Below are 16,860 nucleotides of genomic sequence, written 5' to 3' on the forward strand. Positions count from 1 at the left end.
GTCTCCTGTGTAGCAAAACTCTCGGGAGTGAATATTTCAGTTATGATTCTCGGCACTGCTTTTTGTTAGGATTTTTATTTAGAAACATAAGTTTCTGTCAGAAGCAATGGAGAACCAACAGTTGGCAGATAATATTTCAACTGTCTCTACCAATTCCAAAGCCAGGTTCGTCTACTACACTGTTTGGAAAGAAAAAACCCACCAATCAAAAAACACCCCCAAATCTGTCTTTTCACAGTCTTTGAAATTTCAGTGATGATATGTAACTAGATTTTAATATGCATAAAATAGAATTATTTTAGTTCAGAAATACAGATCTTCTCTTTTCTTTACAAGAGATAAAGAGTTAAAAAACTAAAACTGAAATATAAATGTAATTGGTAACTGTAGTTCAAAACCACTATATACTGGTGAAAAGTGTGCTATACATTCAGAAGGACTTCTACTACCCAGGAACACTAATAACATTCTTCTCTTACCTTGTGATCATATGGATTGTAAGAATGAAATACTTGAGAAAGATCTTTTGTTCTTTGCTTTTTCTGTGGAAGAAAACACAAACATGTGAGTACGCTGATGGCAAAAATATACACGCATGTATCTGTCTGTCTGTATGTATGTATCTGCTTTACAACATTGTTTACTTAGAGATTCCTCCTTTGTGCAAGCTGAGGGGTTACACTGTCAACCTGGGACAAATGGATATAACCAGAAACCAATGCCACTTGATGGCTATGTGGATCACTGTCACAGACCAGTCAGGCAACCTCCTTCTAGAAGGTTCCATAATTAAAACTCTGTTTATAATAAATGCATAATTCAGAGACTAAAATGAAGAAGAAACTATGAAAAGAAAGAAAAACATATTCAGGACACTTTCAATTTCATTGCAACACCAACTTCAGTTACTCTGAGTTAGGCACTAGCATGCATCCATTTAAACAAGCAATATGCCTACTTCAGGCTTCCTGGTCACAGCCTGGGTCTGTCTGCTGGAGTCTGCAGCTGTGAGGCTATCTTTGCTCTGTCACTGCTATATAGTGACACAGATATGTATATGTGGCACTGTTATATATATGGTGTCTCACACACAGTAGGCCCTCAACAAATATTTGCTAAACTAATGAATAAATGAATATACCTGAGTTAGGCATAAAACTATTGCATCGGTAATGATGACATGTAAGTCTCATCCACAGTTATGAACAGAGAAGCCTCTCTTCACTTCCAATGATGTTGTCATCATTAGAAGAAGCCGGGCTTCTCCACCTCCTGTTCCTCAGTGTCTGTGACAATGGAGAAGTGTGCGGTTCTCCTACGAGAGTCGACTATAAGAACCAGCTTGTTTACTAATCCACTGTGATCTGTCCACCCCACCACAGCCACCATGAGCAATTCTGTGGATGGTTCCAGACCTTCTGTGCATATATCTTCACACACAATTGATTACTATTACTTCCAAAGAAAAGGAATCATTCCGTATACACTGTTCTGAAATTTACTTTTTTCCTCTTCACAATTTATCCTTGCCAAACTTAAATGCTTATATATCCAGCTCTGCAATCCCTTAGACAGAGTTATGAAATCCAAAAACTTCTGAAATCTGAACTTCTTTCCTGAAATGCATTTCAGTTTATAAATATAATGATAATCTTTGCACAAACATCTTTGCCAGCTTTAGTGTGTGTATTTTTTTAAAAAAGGATAAATTATGGAAGTCCGGTTGCAGGATCAAGTGGAATGCATGTTTATTACCTTGACAGACACTGTCAAGCTGCCCCCTCCCCCAAACACTAGGCCGGTGTGTCCTCTCATGAAGAGTGAAAGAGAAGAAGGGATTGTGGCTTAGGTTGGAAATTCTTAATTTCTCTTTTTCGTTTATAAAGGTGAGAACATTTTTAAATTTAGAAAATAGATATTTTAAAAACAGATACTGAACATCATCCCAGCTGTTGATTATAGAATTTATTTCTTGGGCTTCCCTGGTGGTGCAGTGGTTGGGAGTCTGCCTGCCGGTGCAGGGGACGCGGGTTCGTGCCCTGGTCTGGGGGGATCCCGTGTGCTACGGAGTGGCTGGGCCCGTGAGCCACGGCCGCTGGGCCTGCGCGTCCGGAGCCTGTGCTCCGCGACAGTGAGGGGCCCGCGTACCGCAAAAAAAAAAAAAAAAAAGATAGAATTTATTTCTTGCATTTATTTTTTATACATCATAGAGTTAGCCCACTACCGCGTCTTAAAATTCTGTCATGAGAGTGGCCTGGTTGTCCTTAATGCTGCCCCCATCTTGTTCCAGGTTCTACTCTGATGTTGTTAATGCTTGCCTGGTACTCATGTTTCCTAGGGAAGTGTTTCCTTCTTTAAACTCCAGCCTCCTCATGAGCACATCTGTCACACCTCCCCTACGCCACAGGTCTAGGCAGATCCCCGGCATAGGTTCTATATGACCTTGGGCAGCTACTTGGCTCAGCAGTCAGAGCTGATATGAATTAGGACCTTGTGTTAGAGTCATTTGTATACACTCACAGTTTTCCCAAAGATTAGTTCTCTACTTCAGAACTGTCTTTGGAGCCACAGTTCCAGTTAGCAGTCCTTCAACTCACTTGGCCTGTTTCCACATTCTGACACCCACTAACAGTCATCTCTCCCTGCAGCTCAGCTAAAATTCCTACCTCCTCTGTCCAGCTCTGAGCTGTGCTTCTGACCACTGGGCTCGAAAGTAATCTAACACTCCTTTTCTCTAGAGAGCAGAGATGTATCTATAACAGTTTGGAAACAGTCCCCTGGCTCTATGAGCCCTGGAATCTGTTCTGAACAGGTCACTTGCCCGCCAAAGTTTTCATTAGCTTATAATTTTCTCTTTCCTTTCCACACACCCACTTAGTTGGTCTAACAGTTCTTGGCTTATACTTCAATCAGAAGAAAAATGACGGATATTAACACTTCCTTTGGTAAGAGACAATATAAAACACTGGGGAAATTTTATTTTCAGAAAGGAAATTATGCTTGAGAAGATAAAATAGGCAGCATATCAGTATTCAACCTAGGAGGTGTCCCAAGGACCAATCAGTCCCTAAAATGGTTGAGTTACCAGCTTGAGTTGGCAGGTGGATAAGGAGTATTCAGAGGTTCTTTTATGTGACCTTTTTATGTGGGTTTGGAGTTTATATCTTTATTTTGATAGCTAAAATCTAAATATACCTTCTATTATTTTGGGAAGAAAGTAGGGTATAAATAAAAAGCAAATAACACTATTCAGACTAAGCCCCAAAAGAAGACAGTGAGGAAAGGATGCCCTTTTGTTCTGACAACAAATGTATTACATACAACTGAAGTAAAGTCTTGGCTGTGAATACTGAAGGTTATATGTTACTAGTCCAGTTAACGGAACACCACTGCTATTCTTCCTGTGAGGTCAGAGTCATATAGCCCAGAACTGTATCTTCTGGGATCCAGAATAGGGATTGACAAACGATAGCCCCTGGGCCAATCCAGCCTATTGCCCATTTTTGTAAATGAAACTGTATTGAAACACAGCCACTCTCATTTTCTTATGTATTATCTATGGCTGCTTTCACGCTACAAGAGCAGAAGTTGAGTGGTTGCAACAGAGACCCTATAGTCCATAAATCCTAAAGTATTTACTATCCGGTCCTTTACGGAAAAAGTCAGCCATCTCTCACCTAGAATCTCTATCTCTGACCATGGCCACTTCTGGCAATAGTCCCTTGACCCCCAAATCAAACGAACAACTAACGGTCCAGTAAAATTCCTTGTTTCTTCTGCTCACTGAATGAAGACAGCTCAAGAATCAACCCTAATGGATATCCTGACACACCAGGATGAACACAACAAGGAAAATAAGAATTAGCTGTCTTGCTGTCTTGTTTGTAGGATTTTGCCTTCTGGGCATTCTATATTCAGACAGAGAATGTTACAAGTTGTTTTCTAGAGCACGTTGAGATAGATGTAGGGCTTTTAGAGCCTTCTGCATTCACAGCGTAACTGCGGATGGCAGAAACTCTGAGAAGAGACCCTTTGCTAAGTTCTAGCACTAAAGCCAAGGAGAAGGTTTTGTGTACGAGTAACTAAAGCACGGTCATTACTGCTAGTGAGCCAGTTCCTCACGTGCAGACAATGTTAACAATACGAAGCTACAAGACCTGTTGAGCCTTGCTGTCAGCAGTTTTAACTGAAACGAAAAGCTGAGCCAAAAATGGAACAGTTAGGTAGTTTCCTATTGCATCATAGTGTGTGTCTAAATTACCTCCCACTTTTTCGCCTGTTAAAATAAACATCTCAGTCATGCAACCACCTGTTAATTCTCCAAGTGTTCAAAAAGTAAACGTGTCAAACAAGTTGTGTGATGAACTTGGAATGAGGGTGGCCAAAGTACAATGAATATGGCAAACATCTCCCCGCGAACAGCACGAGGTGTCTTCAAGTCCACCTCGTCATTAATCTCAAGGTCCTGGCCACAGAGATGAGAGGATGGTAAAAAGTAACTACATGCTGAGTCCTGCAGTCTCTGTGGGTTGCAGCTGGGTTTAAAAGATGAGGCAGTATGTAAATTTGGTAAAGTTTCTACATTTCTGACAAGCTGAACACCTGAAGATCTCTATCCTATAGGCATCTCCCGCCTATAGGAATTTTGAATTTCACTCTGCGAGGACAGAAAACACTGATGAACCCCTTTTAGATCCATGTTTACACTCCCTTTCAGACAAAACCAGACAAATTTAAAGGCCCCAAAGGAGGATTTTTAACAGTTCAGATTTCCAGATGATGTAATTATTTCAATTTTTATCAAAGGTAACAAAAGAGCTCGGATCTGAAAGACATTCCACATGTGATGAGAACCTGTATTTTGAACATGAAGTTACACAATCAACTGAGTTTTAACAGTATCCACCAATTTAACTTCTCCTGGTTCCTCAAACGAATTCAGTGTTTTCTGTGCCCATTCGCTACTTGTAGATTAAAGTTTTCTCAAAGAAAATAGTGTGATTATAAGGTAAAACTGTAATAACGCTACGAATGTCATTCCTACATATGGGTTCTCAAAAATGATAAAACCTACAAGCTTTCAGAGAGTTCGATGTGCTTAAGGTATATTATAATAAAATATAAATGTTTCAACAAATCCTCATCATACTTTGTGGTAAGGAGACAAAAGAGCAAGTTTGAGTTTCATTGTACTGACTTCTGATTTCTGGTTCCGCACGTAAGGAACTTGGAAATTACCACTCTGTCCTCACAAGTAATAAGCTGAAAAGACTGAAAAACCAGAAACTCAGGGAAAACTACTGCCCTCCCCCACCTGCCCCCCTCCACCCCCCTGCAACTGGAGAGACCAACAGGCAATCACCGGGAACACAGCTTCCCAGGGCAGAGAGAATCCCTGTGGGAACCAATGCTGGGGCAGGAAAACTGGAACTATAATTGCTGGATTGTTGGAGGCCCGGTGCTAACAACTCTAAGAGCTAAGGACTCCAATGGGATTCAGTAGTAGGGGCCCTCACGATGTTGTGAGATTTACTAGCAGAAGCTCAATGAGGTTCCCACAGTAAATATCAGAGAAAATCCCCTTGGGCTTCCAGCAGAAGGAGAGGGAAAAGGAACCATTTTGAAATACACCAGTGCACTCTGTTTTTAACAAGGTCTGCCCTCAGGAGAAACTAGCTAATCAAAACTGAACCTGCTAGGGTATTATTACCAGAGCCTAACTGACCTGGAGAATGGAAGACCCAACTCCAGCCCACCTAGCCATCCTATCCCACCTAAGAGGAGAGAAAAACACCGAGAAGTGCACAGTCCAGAGGTCTAGGCTAACTAAAAGACTGACATGTAATCATAGGAATGTAGAATATTTCCCCACCTCTCACATCTTGCCACATTACTAAAGGCAGTTCCTTTTAAGCAGTACATCACATCCGACTATCAATAAAAAATCACAAGGTATGCCAAAGGCAAAAAACACCCACAATTTGAAGAGATAGAGCAAAAATCACAACCAGACATGACAGAAATGTTAGAATTATCAAAAACAATTCTGATTAATACACTAAGGGCTCTAATGGATAAAGCAGACAGCAAGAACAAATGGACAATATAAGCAGAGAGATGGAAATCCTAAGAAAGAACCAAAAGAAATGTTAGAGATCAAAAATAATGTAATAGAAATGAAGAATGGCTTTATTAATAGACTGAGCATAGCTGAGGAAGGAATCTCTTGAGCTAGAGCATGATATATCGCTAGAATCCTCAAAAACTACAAAGCAGAGAACAAAGACTGAAAGAAAAGAGAACAGAATATCCAAAGGCTGTGGGATAACTAAAAAAGGTATGACATATGTGGTTATGGAATGACCAGGAGGAGAAGAAAGAGAGAAAAGAAAAGAAGAAATATTTGAAACAAGAATGACTGAGAATTTCCCCAAACTAAGGTCAGATACCAAACCACAAATCCAGGAAGCTCAGTGAACACCAAGCAGGACACATGCCAAGAAAACTACACCTTGGCATATCGTTTTCAAATTACAGTAAATCAAAGATAAAGAAAAAAATCCTGAAAGAAGCCAGAGGGGAAAAAACACATTACCTATAGACAACAAAGGTAAGAGTTCCATTTAACTTCTCCGTAGAAACCATGAAGGCAAGGAGAGAGTGGAGTGAAATATTTGAAGTGTTGAGAGAAAACAAAAAATCCACCAACCTAGAACTCTGTACCCTGCAAAATTACCTCTCAAAAATGAAGGAACAATGAAGACTTTTTCAGACAAACTGAGGCAATTTGCTGCCAGTAGACCTGCCTTGCAAGAAATGTTAAAAGGAGTTCTTTAGAGAAAAGAAAACAATATATACCAGAAATCTGAATCTACATAAAGAAAGCAAGAGCACTGAGGAAGGAATAAGTGAAATAACTTTTATTTTTCTTATTCTTAATTGATCTAATAGATAACAGATAAAATAATAATAGCAACAATGTATTTGATTATGTATGCGTAAGTATATGTGAAATACATTACAGCAATGATACAAGGGATGGGAGGAAGGCATTAGGGTTATTTTGTTATTACAAGGTATTCATACTACCTGTGAAGTTTTATCATCCTATGTAAAAGTGGATTTCTTTACTTGGACTAGTTGTAAATGTATATTGCAGATTCTAGGGCAACCACTAAAATAAGTTGTTCTTTTTGTTTTTGTTTTTTTAAAGTATAAATGATATGCTAAGAAAGGAGAGTTTCAACACACTTATTTTTTCCTGCTCCCTTTCGGGCAGAGAGCCTAAGAAGCGGTTAACCGATTAAGTGGCGAGTCACAGCAGCGAAGTAAGAATGAGAGAATAAGGAGCCCAGGAAACTCACCAATTGGACGATCAGGTTCTGAATAGCTGACCTGTGTGTCACGCAGGGGCAATGATGGTGCCGTGGGGACTAGGAGACTGTGGCTCTAAATACATCCCAAGAGGCTGGAGTCAAAGTTCCAGGTAATAACGGCTAGGGATCAAGGACTGGTCAGTTACTACATGACACGGAAAGGACACGCATTCCACCTCAGGAACCGTATCCTGAGGCAAAAGGGTGGAAACAGCCAAGAGTTGCAAGATAATAACAAAGACTGAGAATCCAAAGGGTTGTTGGTGAAGAACTAGGAACTGGGAGAATCACAGTGAGGACTAAGGACTAAGCAAAGCAGTAAGAGACACTGAGGTCAGGGATAAGAAATGAAGTAGCCAGGAAGCCTGCAGAGGTGAGTGCAGGCCGTGGCTCCCAAGGACGTGGTCGGAGGCTGAGGCAGCTCTGGGATCTTCTATTACGCTTCCTGCAGAGGCAGGTTCCCCTAGTCAGCGTGTGGGCAACGCGGACCCCATTAAACTCAGTCTGAAATGGGACAGCATTTGGTTGAAGAGGGAAAATAGTACGGTGTACTGGGGAGGTCAGCTTTTGATAAAAGCAGAAAGAAAAGAACTGAGTCTATAGATAGATTATGCCATTTATACTGTAAGAAAGTAGGTCGAGTATAGGAATGCTGAGGCAGAGAAAAAAGACGTAGCTTTGTTGAATCAAAGAAATGGCTAAATGATTAGAGCACACAATGCAAGAAATGTGACAAATGATCAAATTTGAGCTGCAGAAAGAGTTTTGTTATGCTGTTAGAGATGGAGCATGGGAGCAAGGCTAGAGGCTGAAGACTGCGAGAAGAGGGTCCAGTGGTTCTGCAGAAATGACACCATCCCAAAGGCAGCGAGGGGCAAGGGGAGTAGGTGGGAAGGGCGTGAGAAAGTGCCAAGAGGCAGGACAGGCGGCACTTGGTTAGACAGGAGTACACCACAGGGGAGAGCAGAGGATGACTCCAAGATTTCTGACGCAGACAGCTGAGGGGAGAGAGGTACCCTGCACTGAGATAAGGAATCTAGACTGACAAGCAGGTTTGAGTGGTGAGGTGAGGGGGCAGGGAGTTCAGTTTTGAATACAGTGACATTTGGAGAGTTAATCTGAAAGAAGTCAGACATTAAGTGTATGGTGCTAAGAAGAGAGATGTGGTGCTAATTATCAGAAAAACGCAAATCAGAATTACAATGAGGTGCCACCTCACACTGGTCAGAATGGCCGCCATCAAAAAGTCCACACATAACAGATGCTGGAGAGGGTGTGGAGAACAGGGGACCCTCCTACACTGTTGGTGGGAATGTAAGTGGCTGTTGGTACAGCCACTATGGAGAACAGTATGGAGGTCCTTAAAAACTAAAAATAGAGTTGCCATATGAGCCAGCAATTCCACTCCTGGGCAGATACCCAGACAAAACTATAATTCAAAAAGATACATGCACCTCTATGTTCATAGCAGCACTATTTACAATAACCAGGACATGGAAACAATCTAAATGTCCATCAACAGATGAATGAATAAGGAAGATGTGGTACATATATACAACGGAATACTACTCAGTCATAAAAAACCTCAAAATAATGCCATTTGCAGCAATACAGATGGACCTAGAGTTTATCACACTAAGTGAAGAAAGTCAGAAAGAGAAAGACAAATACCATATAATCTCACTTATATGTGGAATCTAAAATATGACAAAACGGAACTCATCTACAAAACAGAAACAGAGTCGCAGACATAGAGAACAGACTTGTGGTTGCCAAGGGGGAGGGATGGACTTGAAGTTTGGGATTAGCAGATGGAAACTATTATATGTAGGATGGATAAACAACAAGGTCCTACTGTATAGCACAGGGAACTATATTCAATATCCTGTGATAAACCATAATGGAAAAGAATATAAAAAAGAATATGTATATATATGTACTGTATAACTGAATCACTTTGCTGTACAGCAGAAATTAACACAAAATTATAAATCAATTATATTTCAATTAAAAAAAGGAAGAGAGATTTGGGAGTCATGAGCCTACTGGTGTAATTTAAAGCGGGAGAGGGGATATGATCGCATAGGGAATATAAGGACACAAGAAGATTAAGGTTAAAATCCAAGCAAATAATTCCTCTCTGACTACTGGGCCGGGTATCTGCTTTGGATTTCATATGTAGAATGAAGGAGTTGGATTAGGCCAGTGGTTTTCAACCCTGGTTGCAGGTTAGAATCACTGGGGAGCCTCTGAAGTATATGCATGCTCTGGTCCTAATCCCTAGTGATGCTGATTTAATTGGCACGGTGGGACCTACTCAAGTGTATTATTTAAAAGTTCTTGAGTTTTCCTATGAGCAGCCAAAGTTGGGAACCACTAGCCAAGCTGATCCCTAAGGTCTCTTCCAACTGTTAACGTCTATTCTTCTCTCTCAGTTCCACACTGTCTTTCAGCTGTTGCCATCCTGGGCTGTGAATTCTATCAGGCATTCCCATTCTTAATCTCATATTATGCCTATAGCTTTGCCTTATTTCCTGACCTCTTCCTTGACTTAAAAATGGACTCTATGCAGGAATTCCTCTGGGGCACGTTGAGGCTTTGGCTGCAGAGAACAGGCTGCTCTTACATATTTAGTTCCCTATGTGGTGGGAGCTTTTTAAAAATCAGTGGAGGGCTTCCCTGGTGGCGCAGTGGTTGAGGGTCCGCCTGCCGATGCAGGGGATGTGGGTTTGTGACCCGGTCCGGGAGGATCCCACGTGCCGTGGAGCGGCTGGGCCCGTGGGCCATGGCCGCTGAGCCTGCGTGTCTGGAGCCTGTGCTCCGCAACGGGAGAGGCCACAGCAGGGAGAGGCCCGCGTACCGCAAGAAAAAAAAAAAAATCAGTGGAAAGCTAATTTAATAAATCTGAACCTTTATTTTGTTATCAATGTATAAAACATCAGAGTGTTAATTAAAAGCACTTGACATTATCAGCGCTCAATCACAACCTCACTTTTATATCGTAGGTTTTTGGCTGGTGTCCCTAAGATGATGAGAATCACTCAAGATCACCGAGAAGAAGGAAAAACAAGCCCCTGGAATTTAAACAGTCGACCCCCCAATTTAGAAATCAATTAAAAAAGTCAGTGATGTGAAGTATGTTTGGTGATCAAAAATACCCCAAGATACTCAGGGAAACACACAAACTTCAAAATATCACCTGCTTTTCCTTTATATGGTACATATATATAATACTTCTGTGTTCTACGAGAAACAACTCTACTGGGAGGATGGTAGGAAAAATAAAAATCAAGCTTTATTTATTTTTTCACCTCTCACTTTCCAGTAAGACCTGCAAGATAACGGAAATGGCAATGAACGCTGCTGGCTGGAGTCCTAAATTTCCTTCTCTCCCTCCTGTTACAGCAAATTCAAGGAGAGTTACCATGTTCTTTAGTTTCTCCAATCTTCACAGTGCGGGGCCCAGTATAACCTCCATTCTTGGAAGACACTGAAACAGCAGACTTCTGAGAGGGGACGTTAGAAAATGGGTAAGTGAATTTGTTCACCCGACTGTAATGGTGCTCAAGTAACATAACCAGGCCAACGTGGAAACGTAGCACTGATTTGAAAGCACAGCAGTGTCGGCGGGAAACTCTTCCCTGGCCTTACGGTTTCTAAAGTAACCTCAGTGGAATGAAGGTGCAATAATCAGCCTCTCGTTTTCGTAGTGCGGGAGGTGGAGGAGAAGTGGCACCATTTATCCTGGCAGATCCTCAACTAGGCAACAAATGCCGGAAGAAAATGCAAAGAGGGAATTCTGCAGTAACGCAGTGGTACCTGATAAAATAAAAGGTAAGTAGCCATATCTCCTTATATCAAGCTCACCTTACTTTCTAAAGAGAACATTTGTTTGCAAGGAAAGGTCATTCTTTGAAAACAAAGGCATGGCTGGCACCTAAGGAAGGAGACTTAACCAGTTTGTGGTGCTAGGTGTTGCCGAAACGAAAAGCCATTACAAGTAGTTGGAAAAGAAACAGCCTTTCAATGTAAAACAAATCCCCGCAAAAAGACGAAGTCAAAGGGGGCTAAGCACCACACGCCACCCACAACGGTTCCTTCCAAGATCCTCTGCACAGTAACTTCCGGGTGCTCCAAGGTAGCACATGAGAACGTGAGTTGCTATGAATATCAATTCAATATCACTTATCTTCACTCTGCCCTTCCAACGAACCACAAAAGAGACTTAACTTGACCTCTCATCTGGGTTACTGTAGTAATATTTTCTTTCCTGGACTACCTGAGTCCAATTGTCACCCTCTAAGTCAAGAACTGGCAAAATAGGGTCTGTGGGCCAAATATGACTTGCTGCTTAGTTTTGGGCAGTCTGCAGTTTGTTTTTACACTTTCAAATGGCGGGGGGAAAAAAATCCACAGAACAAGAATACTGGTTACCTGTGAAAATTATATGAAATTCAAATTTCCGTCAAGTTTTATTAGCACACGGCCACGCTCATTCATTCACATATTGCATGTGGCTGCTTCTGTGGACAATGGCAGCCTGGGATGGCTCCAACAGAAGCCCTAGGGCCCATAAAGCCAAAAATACTTACTACCTGGCCCTTGACAGAAAGAGGCTGCCAAGCCCTGCTTTAAATCATTGGCACGCGATCCTGACTGCACACTGGAATCCCAGGGGGATTTAAAGAATACTGATGTCTGGGTGCCGTGATTACAGATTCTGATTTAACTGATCTGGGGTGCAGCTTGGGATTTGGCATTTTAAAACTCTTTGCAGGTGAGGCTGACGTGAAGCCAGGGTTTAGAACCAATGCTTAACCCAACTCTGTCCTACGGCCAGAGTGAGTTTTCTAACGCATGGTTGTCTGCTGTCACTCTCCTCTTTAAAAACCTGCAAGGGCTCCCGTGCTCAGGGAATCAAGTTTTAAGTACTGCATTAGGGCTTTGGCCCACTTTCCCCACTAACACCAAAGACAATGTCTTGTTCCTGGCTGACCCCACATTTTCTTGAGTTCACATCTTGCTAATGCTATTTGCTTGGCCTGGAGTGCCTTCCCTACCATCTCCATGTATTAAATTCATTCTGAAAAGCCCAGTTCAAAGATCCTATCCTTGTTGCTGGATCCCCCCCGCCCAAACAGAAAGAACCCTTTAAATTACGTGCTTCCACAGTTCGCTTCGCCACTCTCCCTGTGTGTCACTGCCTCCTTGGGGCAGAAGCCATGTCCTGGTTGTCCGGGTAGCATCTCTTCCCTCCACAAGGCTTTATTAAAGTGCCTTGCATGTGGGAGCTGTTCAGTAAATGCTGCCACCCTCTTCATCCCACAACATTTTGGTTTAATCTTCACTGAGCCTCCTAGACCCTCAAATGAGCCACCCAAGTCACTTTTCCCTCCAGGCTCTCTATTTGTGAATACAACACTCAACTTGTATAACCTCAGCTTCCCCATCTTCCTTCGTCCTCATTCTCCCTACAGACTCCTGCTGCCCCCACCTTATATGACTCTAATCACTTGCCCCTGAGTAATTTGGGTACCTCTGTGGACTGAGGCCACCTCAGCATTCCTTGGCTATTCCTCTGTGAGGATATAGCTGCTATTCCGATTCCTCATAAGAGCCTCCCACCAGTTTTTCTGCCTTCATTCTCACCCTATATATCTAAAATACATTCTCTGAGCTTTAAAAATTAGCTATTAAATCCCTATGTTCACAGCAGCACTATTTATAATAGCCAAGACATGGAAGCAACCTAAATGTCCATCCATAGAGGAATGGATAAAGAAGAGGTGGTACATTTATACAATGGAATACTACTCAGCCATAAAAATTGAAATAATGCCATTTGCAGCAACATGCATGGACCTAGAGTTTATCATACTAAGCAAAGTGAGTCAGAAGGAGAAAGACAAATACCATATGATATCACCTATATGTGGAATCCAAAATATGACACAGGGATTTCCCTGGCAGTCCAGGGGTTAAGAGTCCGTGCTTCCAATGCAGGGGGTGCAGGTTCGATCCCTGGCCGGGGAACTAAGATTCCCACATGCCATGTGGCCAAAAAATACTACTACTACTACTAAGTTAATTAATAAATTAATTAAATATGACACAAATGAACTTATCTATGAAACAGACTCACAGACAGAGAACAGATTTGTGGTTGCTAAGGTGGTGTGAAGGGATGGATTGGGAGTGTGGGATTAGCAGATGCAAACTATTATACGTAGAATGGATGGACAACAAGATCCTACTGTACAGCACAGGGAACTATATTCAGTATCCTGTGATAAATCATAATGGAAAAGAATATGAAAAAGAATGTATATATGTGTATAACTGAATCACTTCGCTGTACAGCAGAAATTAACACAAAATTGCAAATCAACTACACTCCAATAAAATAAATTTTTAAAAAACCTTCAGGTTTAATAGTATCACTTATTCATTCATTTGCTGCACTGACTGTGTGCCCATCCTGCTGCAGGGGCCATACTAAGCACCGGTGAAGACAGACAGCAAGTCAGATGAGGCCACGGGACTCAACAGAACTTATAAACTAGCGGGAGAAATATTACCACACTTAACCACAACCAGGAACACAGTAACCAAATGTTTGCTAAACGAATTGCAAAAATTCTGGGTATTAACATTGGGGGTAACACTGCTTATTAAGTGGCTGTGCTAATGAATGACCTGTTTATGGTTTGTACACAGATTACTAAGTCAAATGCAAATTTATTTTATGTTGGATAGAATTACTTTTATAACTATAAATGGTACTTTAAGATGATAATCGTAAAAACTCCAGAATTTGAAACTTATTTCCACGGGATTCCGCTTTTGAGTCAACTTATATATATGCACAACTTTTTTGTGTTAGCACGTCTGCATTCTCATAAATGCTTGCTCCTTTCTCTGACAAGTTATATACAGGATAGGGGAATGACAACACCAGTATCTTTTGCCAGGTAGAAAAATATTAGGAAAGGACAAAATCAACAGCTGTTAAGTCATGGATTACTCTTACCTTAAAAATAAATAGGTAAATAAAACAACCAATAACAGTTCAAAATATAGTCAGATAACTGATTTGCTATCCACATATTTGATACTAGCTTTAATAACATACCCCCAAACACCTGATTGTGCAAGAATAAATATTACCTCCCCACCGAGGTCCTCCATCTCCCCCATCCTGTCCCTGTGGTTAATCTGAAGCTAAGCAGTTTGACAAAGGAAAGAAAACTGGGTTTAATCTGATTCCTGTAAAATTTGTTTTCACACAATTTTAGAATTTCTAGACCAATCATACATATAACATGAGAGGTTTCACTGTTATTTCTAAAATTTAAAAAATTCCTTTAACATGTGACAACTATTCTCACCGCGGTATTTTAGAATTACCAGTTACACTGTCAAAACTCTCTCGAAGTCTGGCTCATCACCACAACCCAGCAAACCGTGGAGGGAACAAATCTGCTGCCATCTATGTGCTACACCGTCTTTATTTTTATCTTCAAAGGTTTACTATGCTATAAACTACTTGAAATTAGGGAGAGGGCAGGGACAAATGGTTTTATTTAACTTTTTTCTACTTATTATTGTTACAATGTCTGATGCCTGTAAATTGTTTTAGTAAGGACAAATTATATAATTGAAAAAAAGTAAAAATAGTAAGTCATATTAGAGATGTAACTATGAGAGAATAATATTTTGCGAGTGGATAAAATAAATGCGGGGTGGGTTTTTCTAATTAGTGTCCTGGAGTCCTATGTCTTTCTGTATTGTCATTAAATACTTTTCTTCCTTTCATTTACAGAGAGATGGTAACATGCTTTTACTAAATCTAACGTTCAATGAGCTTGGAGCCCAACATTGTGAAATACATAGGGTTGTACAGTCTGGATCTGCACAAACTCTATTAACGCTCAGAGCCTCATCCTGGCTTCCAGAAGCGAATCCACATCGCACCCAAGGGGGAAAATGATGAAAAAAGAATGGAGGAAACTAAATTTCTCTGACCCACAGATAAGTGGCTCTACAGTTCTAAAAACTGATCAAAAGCAATGCATCTCTTTCATGACCCCAAATAACCTCTGGTATCACCCCATTTGAAGAGAAGCTTGAAAATTGTTCTGTGCCAGTGACTGCTGCGTCGCCAGGTGAGCCCGCAACTCATTTTTATCACGACTCCACAACTGGGACCTGGAAGGTCACACGTGACAATGTGGGTTTGATAACGCTCCTACTTTCTACATCTAATTTAGCACCCACTGTAAAAAAATCACTTCTATCAGCAACTCGACCATCACCGATATCTCTCTCTGCCCCATCACATCAATAATAAGAGTCTAAAATTCATTTCAGGGGTGGCTGGGCTTTTTGACCTATTTTCTCCTCTAGTACTACGTCAAAAATAGACTTATTTTTGTTCCATGTATTAAACATACACATTTTCTTTTTTATCTTTGGCCTTTATGACAGAGAGTCTTTATTTGACAACCAGAAGACAATTTAATATACAGCTCAATCTTCTCCATTCTCTCATCCTCATGTCACTTCAGAAATCAGTCGATTTTTTTTTTTATGTTGTAGAGCAAGATTACTAGGCAAACAGCCAGTGGATGAAAGTTTCTGAGGCTGGCTCTAAGCCAAGCAATATTTTCAGCCACTGGCAAGGACGGTGCAGGGTGGGTGGGTGGGCGGTAGAGGCCTAGGAAATTAGAGAAAGGGCAAGACAGGAGGAACATAAAGTGGCTGAGGTTTGCCCTGTGCCCATTCCAACACTTCAGACAGCTCCGGCTAAACATAATTCATGTTACATAATAGCTTTCAGAGAAATTAATCCATGCTCACACAAGCAGGAAAAAATACCCAGAGAGGGTAGGTTTCTGTACCAAATGACAGGCCTGATCATTTTAAGTAATGAGAAAATGGGCAGAACACGATGCTTCTACTAAGTCCAGGATCCCAGACCTCCTTGGAGGCTGTAGGACTGTTATCCCATCAGCCAGGCTCTCTATTCTCAGGAGGCCTCTGCCCACCACCTGAGGCATATTCTCAGGGCTCAGAGTGGGCCTTCCTCCTCAGCCTTGGGATAAGGCTCTCGTGTCCCTGTCAGTTTCTCATCTCTTGGCTCTCTTTCTTTCTCTCTCCAAAGAGGAAGAGCTAAGAAGTGAGAAGACCCTGACATTCACTTACGGTGACTATCGTGTGCTTTCTGCTTTTTCACTGGGAGATGATCCTAAGGTGAAAAAAAAAAAGCCCGTACGTTTAAACATACATGAATGTTTACAATGCAAAAGGACAAGAATACCTTAGAAGAAGCTCAGTGAACTACCTAACTATGATGATTTTAAAGGAGTTATGCTTAAAGTAACTTTAATCAATGTCAAAGTCCAAACACCTTTTTTGACATTTATATAGTGCTTTATATTTTCAGAGTGTTCATAACTCTAGTTCAATGATAAGCATTCATCCA

At 41.2% G+C, this 16,860-nt stretch overlaps 1 protein-coding gene across 2 annotated transcripts in view; it reads right to left on the reverse strand.

Annotated features, from left to right (window-relative positions):
* The window catches only part of CDKAL1 (CDK5 regulatory subunit associated protein 1 like 1), a 649,098-nt gene that overhangs the window by 131,593 nt on the left and 500,645 nt on the right, over positions 1–16,860 (reverse strand). For both annotated transcript variants that reach the window (XM_060164267.1, XM_060164266.1), the window contains one exon: positions 480–542. In XM_060164267.1, coding sequence (XP_060020250.1) covers positions 480–542 — 63 coding nt within the window. The remainder of the gene's footprint in view (positions 1–479; positions 543–16,860) is intronic.

This window comes from Lagenorhynchus albirostris, chromosome 10 (assembly GCF_949774975.1).
Source record: "Lagenorhynchus albirostris chromosome 10, mLagAlb1.1, whole genome shotgun sequence".
Classification (NCBI taxonomy): domain Eukaryota; kingdom Metazoa; phylum Chordata; class Mammalia; order Artiodactyla; family Delphinidae; genus Lagenorhynchus; species Lagenorhynchus albirostris.